The sequence below is a fragment of the Anabrus simplex genome, chromosome 8 (assembly GCF_040414725.1).
Source record: "Anabrus simplex isolate iqAnaSimp1 chromosome 8, ASM4041472v1, whole genome shotgun sequence".
NCBI classification, from domain to species: domain Eukaryota; kingdom Metazoa; phylum Arthropoda; class Insecta; order Orthoptera; family Tettigoniidae; genus Anabrus; species Anabrus simplex.
In genome coordinates, this window is record NC_090272.1 from 141,148,658 (window position 1) to 141,166,430 (window position 17,773).

General features: G+C 36.4%; 1 protein-coding gene across 1 annotated transcript in view; it reads right to left on the reverse strand.

The window, feature by feature from the left end:
* The window catches only part of LOC136879341 (potassium voltage-gated channel subfamily KQT member 1), a 916,827-nt gene that overhangs the window by 115,520 nt on the left and 783,534 nt on the right, over nt 1–17,773 (reverse strand). The window contains exons 10-11 of the mRNA XM_067153158.2: nt 15,861–15,947; nt 13,535–13,750 (exon numbers count right to left, since the gene is read on the reverse strand). Coding sequence (XP_067009259.2) covers nt 13,535–13,750; nt 15,861–15,947 — 303 coding nt within the window. The remainder of the gene's footprint in view (nt 1–13,534; nt 13,751–15,860; nt 15,948–17,773) is intronic.

Genomic DNA, 17,773 nt, shown 5'->3' on the forward strand with positions numbered 1-17,773 from the left:
CGCTGGCCTTCTAACCCCAACTTGGCAGGTTCGATCCTGGCTCAGTCCGGTGGTATTTGAAGGTGCTCAAATACGACAGCCCCGTGTCGGTAGATTTACTGGCACGTTAAAGAACTCCTGCGGGACTAAATTCCGGCACCTCGGTGTCTCCGAAGACCTTAAAAAGTAGTTAGTGGGACGTAAAGCAAATAACATTATTATTAATAAAATAATAGGACTGACAGAACTGTTGATGGCAGCAGCTATAGTGGCTACTCTATTAGTCATCGGAGGCATCGAGATGAACCCAGGTTCATTAACATTGGAGGACATGGAGAAAATCAAGGACATTGTGTGCGATGCTTCTCAGGCTGACCAGACCAAAGAAATGTTTGAGATGCAGTATCAACAAATGAAGGACAGCATAACCAAAAAACTAACAGAAATAAAGAAGATAAGAGAAGTTAAAGAAGAAAGAGCGGTACTAAATTAGAGGATAAAGGCGCTAGAAGAACAAGTTCAGGTACTTCAATGGTGGGATAGCTGAAGAGCAGAGGATGAGAAGAGAAGAAATATTATTATTTACGGCCTGGAGGAAACAGAAGAAAAGTCCACAATGGAATTGATGAACTCAGTCTTAAAGCTAATGAGAGAGAATTTAGGCATTGACTGCTCTGAAGGGATATAGATGATTTGTATAGGATGGGAAAGAATAGGGGAAGAAGACCTGTTAGAATTAAGTTTGTTTCTTTACTAATGGCAAGACAAATTTTGAATAGTGTGAGGAACTTGAAGGGCAGCAAGGTTTGGATAAAAAGGGATATGGACAGAAAAAGCCCCCACGAGCAAAGAGTTCTACAATTCCATTTACGACAAGTAAGAAAGTGGAATCTACAGGCATTTATAAGAGGAAATTGCTTACATGTGATAGGAGATACCTGGGCGAGAACATGGACGCTCAGTGATCTGGGCAATATGTTCAAAGAACGAAGTAAAAGTTTGGGTCATCAGCGGAAGTGCATGGTGTAGGAATGATGACACAAGAGGTTCCAGAATCTACATGCAGTGCTGGTGTCGATAACCCTGAACAGGTGATTCAACGGTCTATGTCAGATCTTCCAGTGAAGTTAAATAACAGAGGGACGAATGACAAGGCGAGCCGGATGTCAACAGTGGGGCCACGTGGAGCAGCTGAGGATACTTCCAGGCATAAGTCAGTGAGTCTAAAAGACTTTTTTCAGAAGATGTCGTAGGACAGGTATCTTAATTAGGATAAAACCTTCAATACTCGTATTTTGAAGTAAATGATGCGCCGAAATTATTATGTTATTATATTTATGTTTCGTGTCCATGGACGTATAACGTGCGGACGTACGGCACACAGATTTCCAATATGGCGTCAAGGAACAGCACCATTAGATCTCTGATGTAAAACATGTATAAATTCTATGTAGATTGTTTTAGAGAGCGATTGTTTTCTTTTTGTATTGTGTGAGAGGCACTGATTGTTTTCTTCTTCATCTGACAGGATAAGTTCGTAGCGATAATAAAGTTGCTTTTAGAATACGTAAAAGTGTTCTCGTGTGATATTTTTATTGCGTAAAATAGAAAATCGCATATAGAGAACGACAAATTGGCGACCGTGACAGGACATTGGAAGTTTAATGATGAAGATTGATCAAATGACCGTCGTGATTTTACGAAAGGCGCTGATATCCCGAGGGTTACCGACGGCCGGGAGCAAGTCGGAACTACAAGAGAGACTACGCCAGGATCTGATCGAAAATGAAGAAGACCCAGGTAGCTTCGATTTTGAAGTCGTCTCGGAGAAGGAAGCCAACGACCGGATGCTTACGCAACTAACTACCTTGATTGGGACACAATCTGAAGAGATAAAAGGCCTTATCGATTCCTTGGTAAGAGATCTGAAAGAGGATATTTCCAAAATTAATGACCAAAACAACAGCGTAGAATTAGATGTACCGGTAGATAAAGTAGCAAGTGATATGAACACCTTGGAAAACGAAGTCAAGGAGAAGAAAGACGAAGAGAAAACCATTTCAGAGGCTAATAATGCAAAAGATCAAGATTTTGATGCTCATTCTGCAACTGAAGAAGCTCAACGAAAGAAACCTGCGTATGATCTGTCCTGTCCTCATTGCTTAATACAATGTGACACAGTACAGGAGTACAAAATGCACCTCTATTCACCTAAACACATAAATGCCATGAGGAAACAATCATTATTACATAAGCAGACCTTGCAGCGAATGCGTATGAATCAACGCCAAAAGCACCACAAGCTAGAGGAAACTGAAGAGTTCCGGCATACACTGTCGGATAGAACGAAGTTCTGTGCCATTTGTAAGCTCAATTACAAGCAACCCAAATCAACACACATGACTTCTGAGGATCATGAGAATATGGTGAAATTCTTGAATCCATATTGCCGGGTGTGTAAACAAAGATTCAATACACTAATGTCTTACGAACATCATCTGTGTTCCTTAGATCACATCAAGTTCAAGGCTCTCTTGGCCGACAAATCCAAGAGTGACGATGAAGAGAGTGGTGGAAAAGATGATGAAAAGGAGCTCAACCTTGTCAACTTTATGATTCTTGATTCAGTAGGTTCTGTTGGTAGTAAGGAAGGAAAAAGCGGAGGAGATGGAAAAGCTGACAAGAAAGCCGGGGGAGAAGAAGAGAATGAAATAGTACCCAAATCTAAAGACAAAACTGAAACCATAGGTGCTGAATATGCCCGGATTGTGGGGGTGTATTACTATGATTGGTGTCGTACCTACTTGTCATTGTATGAAGAACAAGAGAGTGTTCTAACCATCCATTATCACTCACGGGCACGCTTACGGCGATATGTACGTTATCGTGAAGATAGATTTCTTAGAAAAGAGGCTGAGAGACTCCATCAGAAAAAGTTGGCAAGAAAGATTCTGAAAAAGAAGCAAGGTCCGGAAAGGCATCTGGAGAGAAGGATCAATCAGATAGTAAAACAGCGGAAAATAAGAAAAAAAGTGAGAAGGATGGTGAGAAAAGCTCAGAAGATACAACAGGTGAATCTTCCAAGAAAAAGAAAAAAAGACAACTGAAATGGCAGTGAGGTTTCTCAAGGAGAAGATGTTATCTCGACCCCTACAGGATAGCGGAGGGACCGGAGAGTGGGCACTCTCTAGGGGGTCCCGGAGGAGTACGGACTTCGGAGAGGATCAACATACACTGATACCTGTTCTGGAGGATGGAATAGCTGAAGACATAGATAACAAGACGACTAGTTGTAATTTGGGACCTGGAGAAGAGAAGGTCCGGAATCAGTATTGAAGGTTTTAGGGGGGGATAATTGTCGTAGGACAGGTATCTTAATTAGGATAAAACCTTCAATACTCGTATTTTGAAGTAAATGATGCGCCGAAATTATTATGTTATTATATTTATGTTTCGTGTCCATGGACGTATAACGTGCGGACGTACGGCACACAGATTTCCAATATGGCGTCAAGGAACAGCACCATTAGATCTCTGATGTAAAACATGTATAAATTCTATGTAGATTGTTTTAGAGAGCGATTGTTTTCTTTTTGTATTGTGTGAGAGGCACTGATTGTTTTCTTCTTCATCTGACAGGATAAGTTCGTAGCGATAATAAAGTTGCTTTTAGAATACGTAAAAGTGTTCTCGTGTGATATTTTTATTGCGTAAAATAGAAAATCGCATATAGAGAACGACAAAGAAAGGGATGGGTTCGGGTAGCAAAGTAATAATCACAGAAGAACTATCTGAGAAGGACATTATTTGCTCTCGTGAGGGGAGTGTAATGGAAGTGGAAAGATCTAGAATGACTAATAGTAAGTTAGGGAGTTTAGTGGAACACAGAAGCAAAAAATAACTAGAGTTAAAGGTATCATGTGTTAATATTGAAGGAATATGGAACAAAATAGGTAACGAAGGATTTAAAGAACTACTGGAAGAAATGGACATCTTTGGACTTGTAGAAACCTGGTCTGATTACGAGAAAGTCAATATGGATCAACGAGATCCAATAGAGGAAGGATATCATGCGGAATTTCAGTGGTAATCAAAGACAACCTAAAAGATAGGATACAGCTCTTAGAATCTGAGTTTAATGAATTAATCTGGATAAGAATATTAGATAGGGTCAACTGGAGGAATGAAATATGTATAGCTTTTATATATAATCCACCTTTGAGTTCCCCATTTGCGCAAAATGAATTTTTTTGAGAATTTAGTGGCAGAAATTCGACGAATGAGAAGTACGTATGATCAGGCAAGCATTATAATTATGGGAGATCTCAACGCGAGGATAGGGGACAAGAAGCCAGTTTACAGTCAACATGGGGATGAGGTATTAGTAGTTAATAGAAATAGCCAGGATAAAGAATGTAACAGAAATGGAGAAAAACTGCTCGAATTATGCACAGTAGAGGAGCTGTATATATTGAACGGATGGTGGTTCAGAGATGAGGGTGGAAAACTAACGTATGTAGAAAATGGGGGCAGTACAATTGACCTAGTTGTATGCTGTAGGGATAGTCTGCAAGTTATCAAAGAGGTACACATTAGGGATTGGGCGGAGGCAAACCGTATGTCAGTATCTATAAAATTAATGATTCAAGATACAAGAGTGCAGGAGATCGTTTACGATAACATAAAGGAAGAGAAGAATTAGGACCGAGCTCGACAGCTGCAGTCGCTTAAGTGCGGCCAGTATCCAGTATTCAGGAGATAGTGGGTTTGAACCCCACTGCCGGCAGCCCTGAAGATGGTTTTCCATGGTTTCCCCATTTTCACACCTTAATTAAGGCTATGGCCGCTTCCTTCCCAGTCCTAGCCCTTTCTTGTCCCATCGTGCGATGTAAAGAAAAAAAAGAAGAAGAAGAATTAGGGAATGAATTCAGAGAGTAATTCAATGGAAAGAATTTAGAAATTTTGAAAATAGGTATTGTAAAATTGATAGAAGAGAATAGAATTGAATAAGCCCTAACCAGGATAGAAAATTTAATAGGAATGGCAGGAAAAGGGCAGTCGTTACTAGGTTGAGACAAGTTGGAGAGTCATGTAAAATGATAAGAACAATAGAAAAGATATATGCTGAAGTAAAGTGTACAGTGAGAGTAAAAGAAGTAGTGGTAGGAGAGATTATCTCTAAAATGGGACTGAAACAGGGGTGTAAATTGTCACCGATTTTATTTCTATTGTTTATAAATGATATACTAGAATTTGAAGGTGATGAGAGATTTGCACTGCCATGTTTAGAAAATCAGGATATTCCTGGTCTTGTCTTTGCTAACAACATACTCCTGTTCACATGAACACCAGCTGCAATGCAAAAAAGTATTGATGGTATCGAGAAGTACTGTAAGGAACGGAATGTGAAAATTAACGCACAGAACTAGAGTAATGGTATGTAAAAAAAGAGAACAAAATAGCAAAAAAGGAAAAATGGTATTTTGAAGGAGTAAATCTGGAAGTAGTTAACAAGTTAGAATATTTAGGAATTATAATATCAGGAAATGGAAAATGGTCTGAACACGTCAAGAGGGCGAAAATGATTGGTGCAGCAGCTCTAGTTAGTACATGAATATTAGATAACAGGATGCCTAATATTGATTTTAGGGTGCAAAGAAATGTATTCAATGCTAGGATTAAATCTAAAATGTTATATGGTTCAGATGTATGGGGCACAGAAAAGGAAATCGCAATGCTTGATTCCATCACTAGTAGATTTATTAAAATAATTACAGGCTTACCAACATGTACCATGAATAGTGGAGCTAGATTACTGTGTACGGACGTTAATACAAGGGTCGAGTCATAAGTCATGGCAGCTATTTTTTTCTCGTGAACAGGAGACAATTACATGTAATAAATATCATTTTTGGTCCATATTGATGATATTTGATTGGAATAATAACAGTAAGTTATTTATTAAATAGACCACCTAATCAATACAAAGTCTAGTCTTGGATGATTTACATAGATTTGTTAACTAATAGTGGTACATGTTTCGCCTTGTATGAAGGCATCAGCCATTGTCTTAACCTTAGATTGAAAATAAGTGTCTAATTAACATGTAATAATGAAATGAATTTTAAAAATCTTGAAGAGATTTGAAGTAAAATAACATTAAAAATAACAATGATGGTTTAAAAATATACAATGTGATGAGTTACAATGGTGGAAGTATTAACAAAATTAACATTAGGAGGCTGCTATAATAAGTACAATGGATAAAACAATAGACTGTTATACAACAAGTAGTAAGATTGCTATAAAAATAAAGTTGACTGTCTGGTGGTTACAATTAGACGATGGCGAAAAATCGTATATATTCAAAATAAAGAAGAGAGAATAAAATTCGAAGGTTGGTCGAAAGATCCGAAGTTAATCATAATCTTGAAGATAAAAGACGAAAGTTAGAGGCATATGGTGAAGTTGTAGAACACATTGAGGATATGAAGTTGTAGAATAGAAGTTGAAGAACAGTTTTAAATTGGATCTCTATGGACCATCTCAAATTTGAAGCAATGCTCAAATGTTGCAAAAATGTGAGTTTGTTGATATTCTAGTTGAAAAGGCATATGATAGTGGAATCATTTGACGATGACGAAGATAACTTGTAACGTTATGAGTTCTAACTGTTTTCGAACTGTTTTCTGAGTTCTAACCTGACCCGGGAAGCTGGAAACGGGAAATGAAGATAATGATGAACCTGGTAAAAAAGGTCCGAATTCATCAACATTAAAAATATCACAAGGTTTGTAACTGCTTATTTTAGAAGGCAGAATTGTTTCCTTCCACATTCCCATTTCATCTGTACTTACTCTCGTGGCTTTGCCACTAAAAGTTTTATAAATGATGCTGGTTTGGTTTTTAAAGCGGTCCAGTCACCAGAGCTTGTTCTACTTCATCGTACTTCCCAGATTTAACTTTCTTGCAATTTGCTAAAGTATTTCCTGCAGAATCCAAGATCTCTTCTGTCTTCACTATGATTCCATTTAAAGTAGATGGCTCTTTCACCAAAGCAAAGCAACACGGGAAAGAGTAGAAGACTCTACTTGCCTTATAATTTCCACTTTGTTAGTACTTTCTGCTTGATCCCTTCCTTCTGAGTTCCACTCATTTTCACTTAAAACCAACATTTACACACTGATATTACAACTAACGTCTCTGACTATTCACACTAACTACAACGCTGCACTATGCCAAAGAGTAGGCCTATGCGCTTGCGTGCTACATCTCGTTATGTGTTTTCTGTCTCCCTCGCACCCCTTACACCTGCTTCAAGGTTAACAGCAGCAAATTAGAAATCTAGCAACTTATTCTTAGAACCTATATTCCCCTGGCATTCCTACTAGTTGTCATGGCAATGGGTGTAGTTGCTGGCTGTTTCAAAAATACTGTACTGCATAGTCAAACTGGAAGGCCTACTAAGTTATTTTCCCATTTTAATCCTTTTCATGATATAGATAGTGGAAAAAAAAAAAGAAGAGCAGGTTTGAAGTTAATTACAAAAATGACTGCATGGGAAAGTCTTGGAGATATTACATATGTGTGATTAAAGGTGCAGTAGCAGTAGCAACACTGTTCTCAGCATACATGTAAACGTAAACAGTTTCTTTCCCTGCGAGAAGTTTATTTCATGTTTTTCATCCTCATGCTATGTTCTAATAAGATGATGTAATAATTACGAGTGACACGAGAGTACAATGCTTAGCTCATATAAAGGTAAAAATAAACAAAATATTCAACATAATGTATGGTGGAAGAACATATGGTGTGTTTTATCTTTTCTTTCCTTTATTTTTTTTTGTGAGTGGAGAGACATTACTATATTACCAATATCAGTATCATACTTGTTATTCAATATTGCCGTTTTGGTACTTAATGCATCTGCTTATAATAAAAGAGTTATGAAGGTTTTATTGATCGTTAATTTGTTACTGCTCTTTCCTCATTTCCACATGTGACACTGTCTGAGCAATACTGCCAATATCAAGTGTTATTATTGTAGCAGCAAAATATTTTGTGACTTGAGTATCGATATCAAAATATCGTATCAAATGTGGTATTGTAACATGTGTAAGTGAGGGAGAAAGAGAGCCGGTGTTGGTATCGTCACAGCGTGACATCGCGTGGCCTTGGCAAGAACAGGCTGGCTTGGTGATGTCACAGACCCGCTGCAAGCGCAGAGTGCAACTTGCATAGAGACGAGAGTTCTAACAATGAACTACACTGGGTGGACATTTTATATCTCAAGGGGCTCTAAAATCTGAACTTTTTAACTGGGAAAACTAACACTTTAAACAGGAAAAATATATGTATAGCTTAACATGACCGATCAAGGTTCGAGAATATTGCACGTCTTTGGAGGGAAAACTTCTTAACCGAATTTTACTGTACATCACTGAATGACAGTAGAACAACCCAAAATCAATGATTTGTGATATTTTCCAAGCGTTTCTATCTTACAGTATCCAACAGGTAATATAGGGTTTACTGAAAAATCTGGCCTTTCAACATCTGAGTGGATAAAAAGTATAAAATTGATGGTGGATGCAACTGCAGTACGAAGCTTATTTAACAGGAATTAAGGGATCGACCACTGCAGGCATGCCTGTGGTAAAACTGGAACAATGGCACATGTCCTGGACCACTTCTCATTCGGCTCATTACTTAGAAATGTGTGCCATCACACAATACAAGGCCACATTGCCAACCCTTCCCATTATGAAAGCTGAAAAAGTTCACTGCCTGGCTGCAGGAGAAAACAGAAAAGGAACTAATAGCTATCCAATCCAAGGCACCATGCATTCATTTTTGATCCAAAGATATAAGTAGAATTAAGTGAACAACAGCCACAAGATGTAAACCTCGATAAACAGTAAGGTTCTTCACCAGTGCCCTCACATATCAAGGAAACATATCAGGTGAAATCTGTCATCATTTACAGTATATTATTGGCTGCAAGAGGAACTCTATCAATGTTGATTGTTGATATCTGGAAGAAATTTTGAAAAGAAGGAGAGCTTCTTATCAACAATTGTGGAGGTGTCAATAAGAGGGCCAGTCCTGATCCTCAATCAATAATATTGTATTGAGTCCTCCTTCTGAGAAACCATCTTTATATTTTGATTAACTTGTGGCAAAGCCGTTAGGCATCAATTTCTGTAATAATGAATTATATATAAATAAAATATTGCAAGGACTGTCACTTATCTAATAAAGTTAATCTTTGATATCTGTAAAGCAAGTTTATCACATAAAAAGTAAATAAGGCATGTAAAATGCTAACTTGATACTGTTAATATAATAGAACACAAACAGTTATTTAAGATTAATGAATCATCCTGCAGTGGCACTACCATGAGAATGTCTTATTATAATAAAAATTAAATGGGCTATAGAAAATAATTCTCTGCAATAGTTGATATCACTTTTCACTTTGCCTAGAATACCAGATGTTTAATAAGTTCTGAAATGTTTAATGCAGATTTAATCTCTTGCTGGAATTCAGTTTGTATCAATATGCAAAACTGCACTCTTTCACTATTCAGGATCCTGCTATCTTACTGCTACTGAATTTGCAGCTAAGGCCATTCAAAGTTCAATATTAATGCTGCTTTATTTCATCCTGAACTATAAAAACAGCTATGTATTTCAATATAGCTTGTAACCATATTCTCCAGAAGAACTGCTGATGTATAACAGAAACTATGATTCAAGACAAGTTGAAAAACTCAAATCCTTGAAACTTCTTTCCAAATCTATCCCATAATGTAGAGGGCTTTCCTTATGTTCATTGTTCTGTTATTCCTGAAAGAAAAATCAATCTTCGAATAATATTCTTTCAAATAATTGGGGTCACTTTCTTCTAACTGTCTAATGTTCTAAGGACAGGCAACTAGAAAATGAGCTGTAGTAATAACATTTACAAGAGCTTTTAATGCTATATATATACATGAATAACTTTTAAATAAAGAGAAAATGTTCATTTTCTACAACTACAGTGATGGTGATATAAATGTAAAAATTCACTTGTGCTGTTTGTGGATGTCATAAGTGCCTTGTGCTATAGAGCTGTGAGTCCATTTCACCTGAGAGAATATTTAAAATATTTTAATTACAATTATCACCTTGACTATGGATATATTACCAAGACTGCTGGACTATATTTAATTTTTATTTACATTCCTACTATTTATTCCTCTATTGTATAAGAAAATCATTAAGTCATATTGTAAAAAAGGTCGGACTAATGAAATTTCAAATGATCCCAAAGAATTTCTACTTTTTTCTCTTTATAGCAAAATGTAATCCTCAGAACTTGCCTGTGATGACTTACGACTTAGCATTTATATTATGGCAGCTCATGGCTTGATTACAAAGCAGAGAGCAACTAAGTAATTCTATACAGTACTTAATGGCAAAGAAAGACAAGTGCTTAATGGACAGTGCTGCTTGTAATAATGAATTATAAAAAAAATGTATTCTTTGTTTAAACTAAACAGAGCTTTGCTGTTCTCAAATTATATGAACTGTATAATAAGCTCATCTGCCTGCTGTCATTTCTTGATGGTTACAGTACTTTTGCATCCATCTCTTGGCACAGGCCAGAGCAAAGTGTAGCTTCCACTGAAGTCCCAGTCTCATCCATGGCTGTGACAATATGGAAGCTGCTGGGGTATGGGTGGTGCTGATTAATGACATTCAGAGCACAGCCAGTGTGTCTGAGTGACATGAAAGGTGTTGCTCATAGGGTTAGTTGTGCTACAATAGCACTGTCTGGCCCAGTGAGGAAAGCAATGGCAAACTACCTCACTCCTCATCTTGCCTAGTACGCCTCATTTTGGTACTGCCATTGGTTTTGTGATTTCCCTATAACTGCATAGCCTTTGGTGATGCTATTTGAGGATCCAACCAGCCTCTGGGCTGATGACCTAACAGACAGACAGACAATAAGCTCATACTCAGTAAAAAAATCCCACATCCTATGAAATTAATATAATTTTCCTAACCTATTATTAGCATAAAGCCAGTGTCCAAATGGAAGCATTCACAATTTTTTATTTGTATTTTTAAAGTGGAAGCCATTTTATTTTCAGTTTTGGATAAGAAAATATTTTTTATTTTTCATATATATATAAATGTTTTCTTTTTCATTATTTTCTGGTTTTATTAATCTTGCATTAGAAAATGAATTCTGCAGATACTCTTGTTATAGAAGTTTTCCCACACACTGCACAAAATCCATGTTCTTCACCTTATGACACCAAAATACATATACTTACAGTATATGCATAGCTCAATTTACAATTTAGGGATCAAATTTTAATCCTTATGATGAGAAGCTATCTTCGGGTCATTAATAGGCCTACTTGTATAATTCATGTAAGCCATTCTAAATTAATCTCTAATTAAGCTCTAAACTTGCATTTAGGAGATAGTGGATTTGACACTCACTGTCAGCAGCCCTGAATAACTCCTTCAGTGGATCGATAATAGAATCTCGGCCATCGGATCCCAAGATTGCGGGTTCAAACCTAGTAGAGGTGTCACATTTTTCAAGGACAGAAAGATGTTTACTCAGAATTCCCTGTGTAATATTAGCATAAAAAGGATCGCTGGTGAAACAACTGAGGCAGGGATTTCCCAACTGTCTCTCTGCCATTTAGTAGAGAAAAAAAAAACCCGCAAGCAATGTCAAAACTGACATGCAGGTAGCTCAAGTGGCGTCAGATCAAAATGCTTGCACACTGTAACTGAGGTCATCACCATCATCATCATCATCATCATCATCATCATCATCATCATCATCATCATCATCATCATCATCATATTATTATTATTATTATTATTATTATTATTATTATTATTATTATTATTATATTATTATTATTATTATTATTATTATTATTATTATTATTATTATTATTATTATTATTATTATTTTTATTATTATTATTATTCATTTGACTTCACTACTCGGCCAACTAGGGACCATGATAAGCCTCACTTTACATTCTGCCATTTGTTCATTTTTCGCTTGATCCACATCGTCTTCATTAGCTCACTGTGTTTAGCACGACGTTCTTCTGTACATTTTGCACCAGTTACCCGTTATTCGTCCCAGAAAGTCCCAAAAGATATGATGGCTGCTCTGAAAATATTTCGGTCTTGTGCATCTTCTGCTTGTATGCCCAGTTCTTTAAGATCTTTCTTGACATTAACGTACAATGGCATTGCCGTTTTTGATTTTGAGTCAAATATACTGAAGATACGTTTCATCCATCGAGTCAATCATCTGTGGTATATGACCATAGAAGTGAACTCTGCCTTTATGCATTGTGTCCGTGATCTTCTCTATCTTAGAGTATATTTCTTGCCTTGATTTTCTAATGTAGATACCATTTTTGTACTTTGGGCCAAGTATGGTGTGTAGGATCTTTTTTTCCTCTCCAAACCGCGAGCAAACATTTCTCGGAGAGGATAAGACATTCAGATGCATACAGCAATATTGTATCATCATCATCATCATCATCATCATCATCATCATCATCATCATCATCATCATCATCATCATCATCATCATCATCATCATTATTATTATTATTATTATTATTATTATTATTATTATTATTATTATTATTATTATTATTATTATTATTATTATTATTATCCCTGAAGTAGGCTTTCTTTGCCTTCTTATTTTTACAGCAGGCAAATGCTAGAGCTGTACTTTAATTAAGACCATGCTTGGTATATCCACTGTTAAATCTTCCTCATAACAATGTCACTGAACAACCTTTTTGCATTGGTGCAACAAATTTTAAAAAATTCACCATCAGTTCAAGTAGCATATTATTATTGATGAAAGAACAGAATCAATACAGAAACTTCATCATGATGCATAAAACAAAATGAAGTATTAGCATTGAAAGTATTTACTTCATAACTGACCATCACTCACTATAACAATATTAGACCTCTGTGGTATGGTCAATCTTTATTACATATCTACAATATCCACTTTATGACCCTTCTCTAATAATGTTGTGTTTTTAACATTATTTCAACTACTGTCAGTTAAAACAGATACTGGTTTACAAGAATTTTGCCCAGGAAAGGGATTATAGGGATACTAGTAAATCTATGGATACAGGTCTCGTACATCAAATTCTCTCAAACATAAATTGATAGCACCTAACTTTCTTACCACAAACTTGAGTTCATAAAGTCAAATGTTTTTTGAATTCCACAACACAGTCAGCATACTCCTTTATTAACAAGGGGCTTTCATCCTTCCATAATGTTTATTTTGGGAACTAATGTTTTGAACTGCTTTCACATAATTTATAGGCTAATGAAAAGTTGTGTCTTGCAGCTCATAAATGTGGAGACTAAGAAGATTGTTTAACCTATCATTTTAATTCATACAACCATTTTGGACCCACAGCTCATGCACTGCTATCTACTTGTGCCTAACAACAAGTGGCAATATGACATATTAGTTTTAGCCTACTCTTGGCCAACAGCAGCGAGGTGGTCATGCGCCCCAGCCCGCTGTGAGGGGGCATCGGTGACAGTGGACCCCCAAATTCATGTTGCAGCAGTCCACACAGCACCAAAGGTAGAGCAGTTGCTTCACCCATTCGGAGAAGAGTCGCATTCGTCCCAGTGGGTGGTGCTCCTTGCATGTCAAAACTGCTACCGCAATTGTTGGGTACCAGTAAACCACCTACTTGATGATGAGAGGAATCATTTCATTACATTAGCTACAGGATTTGAAAAGATTTCAAAAATTCTTCAAGGTTTATGATAAATTTCTCTTATATCTGGAATTGAATTAGATAATACATTAGAAAGAACAAAAGCAATATAAAAAGTAAGATAAAATACCTTCAGTATGCCTCATGATACAGCCAGAGAAGAAATCCATTATTCTAATCCACTTCCTTCAAGTGCACACACTGAATGTGCTAAGTAATGTGCTTCTAGTCTTATTAACTGGGATCTGTATTTCACACGAAACAATGTAGAGATTGCACATGGAGAATGTAGGTGAAACAAATTAAAAAGGTAAAGGTATATGCTAAAATGAGGTGAAATGTCGGCCTATGTTGAGTCCAAGCTTCTAATTGACAAGTTTCATAAGTTACATTAGAGTAACGATAGTGATTTACTGAATATTAACTGATATGTACTTTCTTGTTATACAGGATGAGTCAATAAGTGTGTCTGCCCCAAATATCTCAAAACCTGTGAAAGGTATTGCCATTCTCTTTTCATATCCTTAAATGATATTAAGAGTCGCATCCAATATGCCACCCTTTTCCACAGGATTATCAACAACAACTTTGTACTTGTAAAATGGAACTACACTACCAGCACACAGTGTAAAATAAGGTGAATTCAGTCGTGTGCTTCTTTTAATGCATGATCATTTCTTTGGGAGCAAATTAGTATTTCTAAACAATACTCTTTAGAACATGGCATGTACATTGGATGTTACCCAGATCTGGTGTCCCCTTGAAGCTCCCTACATACACTGTTTACATGTTCTGTTTCCCAGCATGAATTGTTGAACATTAAAAATATTTTCAGCTGTCATAACTGCACAACAAATAATTAATTTGTTTCACATTCCATGAAATTAACATTGCTCAAAATTTAGAATTCACTCTCCCATTTCCAGCTAGCCAATGTTACAATGAACATGTCCCAATCGCAGAATGCATCATACTGTGTTAAAGTCCTATGTGTGACGTTTAAACGTACAGAAACCCCTAACTGGACAGAACACACCTCATGTTTTAAAAGACTGCAGATTGAAATTTTACAGTGATTTGTTCCCAAAGGAACAAATGTTCAGCACAGTACATTAAAAACAAGTTCACAGCTGAATTTGCATAATATAATACAGCTGTGGAAGATAAAACTAGTACAGTTCTGTTTAAAAAATTAATTTGGTAACGATATCTCCTTATTAACGATACCACAGAAAAAAGGACTTGTTTTATGAGTTCCTTAGGCAAGCCGAACATGACCTTAGACACTCTTGGCACTAAAAGCCATATGATAAATAAAAAATAACCATTTAAGAATACGAAAGTTTTATCATTGGCTTTATATCGCACTGACACAGATAGGTCTTATGGTAACAATGAGATAGGAAAGGGCTAGGACGGGAAGGAAGCAGCCATGGCCTTAATTAAGGTGCAGCCCCAGCATTTGCCTAGTGTGAAAAAGGGATACCACGGTAAACCATCTTCAGGGCTGCCAACAGTAGGGTTCGAAGCCACTATCTCCTGAATGCAAACTCACAGCTGCGCGCCCCAAACTACATGGACAACTCGCTCGGTTAAGACTATGATATAGATGTCGATTTCCATAGGGAACCCGAAATGATGTCCAACAACGGATCAACTATATCGGTTAAGACTATGAAAACAAAATAACAAAATCTTTAACAAATCTAGATATATTTGAGGTGCGTTTTCTTACTGACTCACCCAGTATCATTATTTCACAAGAGTGTACATTGGATAAGGTGAGTGCGCAGTGAAACAAGCTTTACAGCTTCACACAAACATAAACATTGATCCTTGGTTAAACGGATAGATTATTCATAGATTACAATGATTCTTTAATTATTCACTTGTTATATCTTGTATGCTACCATTAGATGCTGGTTACTTTCTGTGAAGAATTACCACCAAATTTACTCTATGTACAGTAGCACAACACATACTATAGATGACTGTCATGCTCTTGTCAGGAGATTGGGACAGGTACCACATACAGTATCATGCTACTACCACATGTACACATTGAGATGGTACACTTACCATCCGAGGCTTTCTTCGATAACGCAGTTTCTGTCACTGAATCTTCACTGTGACTAGCATTCAACTGTCTGTGACTGTTAGCACCACCTACATCCCAACAATGGAAACAACAATGTACCTTCAAAGGGCTTGTACATTGTTGACATACATCAAGAAGTGGACTTAAAAAAACAAATCATTTTCTTGGGCTGTTTGGGTGGTAGTAGGGTTTACATCAAGACTTAAAGATGAGTGTTTATTATCATTTAGTTCTAATATTATTTCATTTAGGCTCATACAACACTAACCCCTTGACTCAATGCAGTTCTTGATTTATAACTGAAGTTTCTAACTAATATTTCACTAGTTATGCTTCCACAAGTCTAACAGATTAAAGAAAAATATTTTCTTAGATTATTACACAGTACAGTACAATAAAGAGGCAACAAGCTATAGAAATAAAATAAAATATCCCATGAATTAAATTCAGAATTTGACTTGTAGCCTATAGAGACAGGAAGCATAACTGCAATACATCAGAAACAGAATTAATAATAAAATAACCAGTAGCACAGCTATAAGCAAAATTATTCGCAAGCAGTTGAAACAACAGTAAGCTAATTAACCTCATCCAAATGACATGAAATAGCAACACTGCATCCAACTAAGAATATTCCCTTTCCCTGAATGCAGTTTAATGAAAGTGTTCAAGGGGTTATGTTTAAACAGAAATAATTAAATTTTATTTATGAAATTACAATATTGTCACAGTTGTTACCTTTTCTCTTTATCAAATACCAAAAATTTCAGTCATACCATCATGTAGACTTCATGCCGCCTTTTCAGCGCAGTTTGTTTGGTTTATTCTACAAATGGTATGCCTGTTAAAATTCAGGACCTATCCAATATTAAAAATGTTCACTGAATTTAATTTTCCATATATAAATAATGAAAAAGAAATATTAGATGACCAATTTGGGTATTATCAGGAAATGGATTCTATCATGAAGAGAATATTTCATTCAGTTTGTGGTACCTTAGAAAGTGGTCAAGAAGCTAAGAATATGACATCAAAACAGATACCATATTTATCAACTGGTTGTGAACGATACTTAATCTAGGATTACAGAGAAATCTTAGCTCTAACAGAGTGGTAGACAAACAACTGACATATTTGAATTTGAAATGACAATTATACCCATAATGAATGAACCATGAGTTAGGCCTCTCTGGCTATTCAAATTGTCTGCCAGGTCTACTATTGTGTTCCCGACTTCAAATTTATGAACTACCTGCTGGAAAAAGTTTGGACTTAAGTAAACAGAGGTCACTTCTCATAGTTTACTAACGAAGCCTAGTGGGCAATCATCATCTTGGTTTTCTTTTTTCTCTGGAATTTTCCGCCTGGTTGCTATTTAAGGGGCAGGTTTTGCTCTTGTCTTGGTCTTGACATGTGGCAGTATTACTTGAGTGGTGCTACGGAGAGGAGAGTCCCTCTGAGAGGGAGATCGATGAGGTGGGGGTTCAGCTAGCCTGACAATGGACTAAAAAGGTAGGGGGAATACGAACTATGTAATTATCTTTCAAGGTATAATTAGAAAAGAATTCTACAACCCCTTTTAGCATGTAATTTTTTTTATTTTCGTTCAAGTTTAATTTTATATCTAGGATCTTTCAGGCAACTCTAACTTCTATGTAGGCTTCCTTTTGCTGTCTTTAGTCTCCAAATTTTTCCCTGATGGGTTTTTTTAAAATATAAGGGAGCAAGAGTGAGGTACCCTCATTAATTTCCTCTCAACTTTGAATTTAGTGACTAAGTTTTCCATGAACATTTAAATTTAATTTCTTTCAGTTTTTAAACTTTTCTATAACTTAGGCACTTGGTAGAATGGATTAGCCACTGCTTCATGGGGCCTTATGCCCAGTTAGGTACT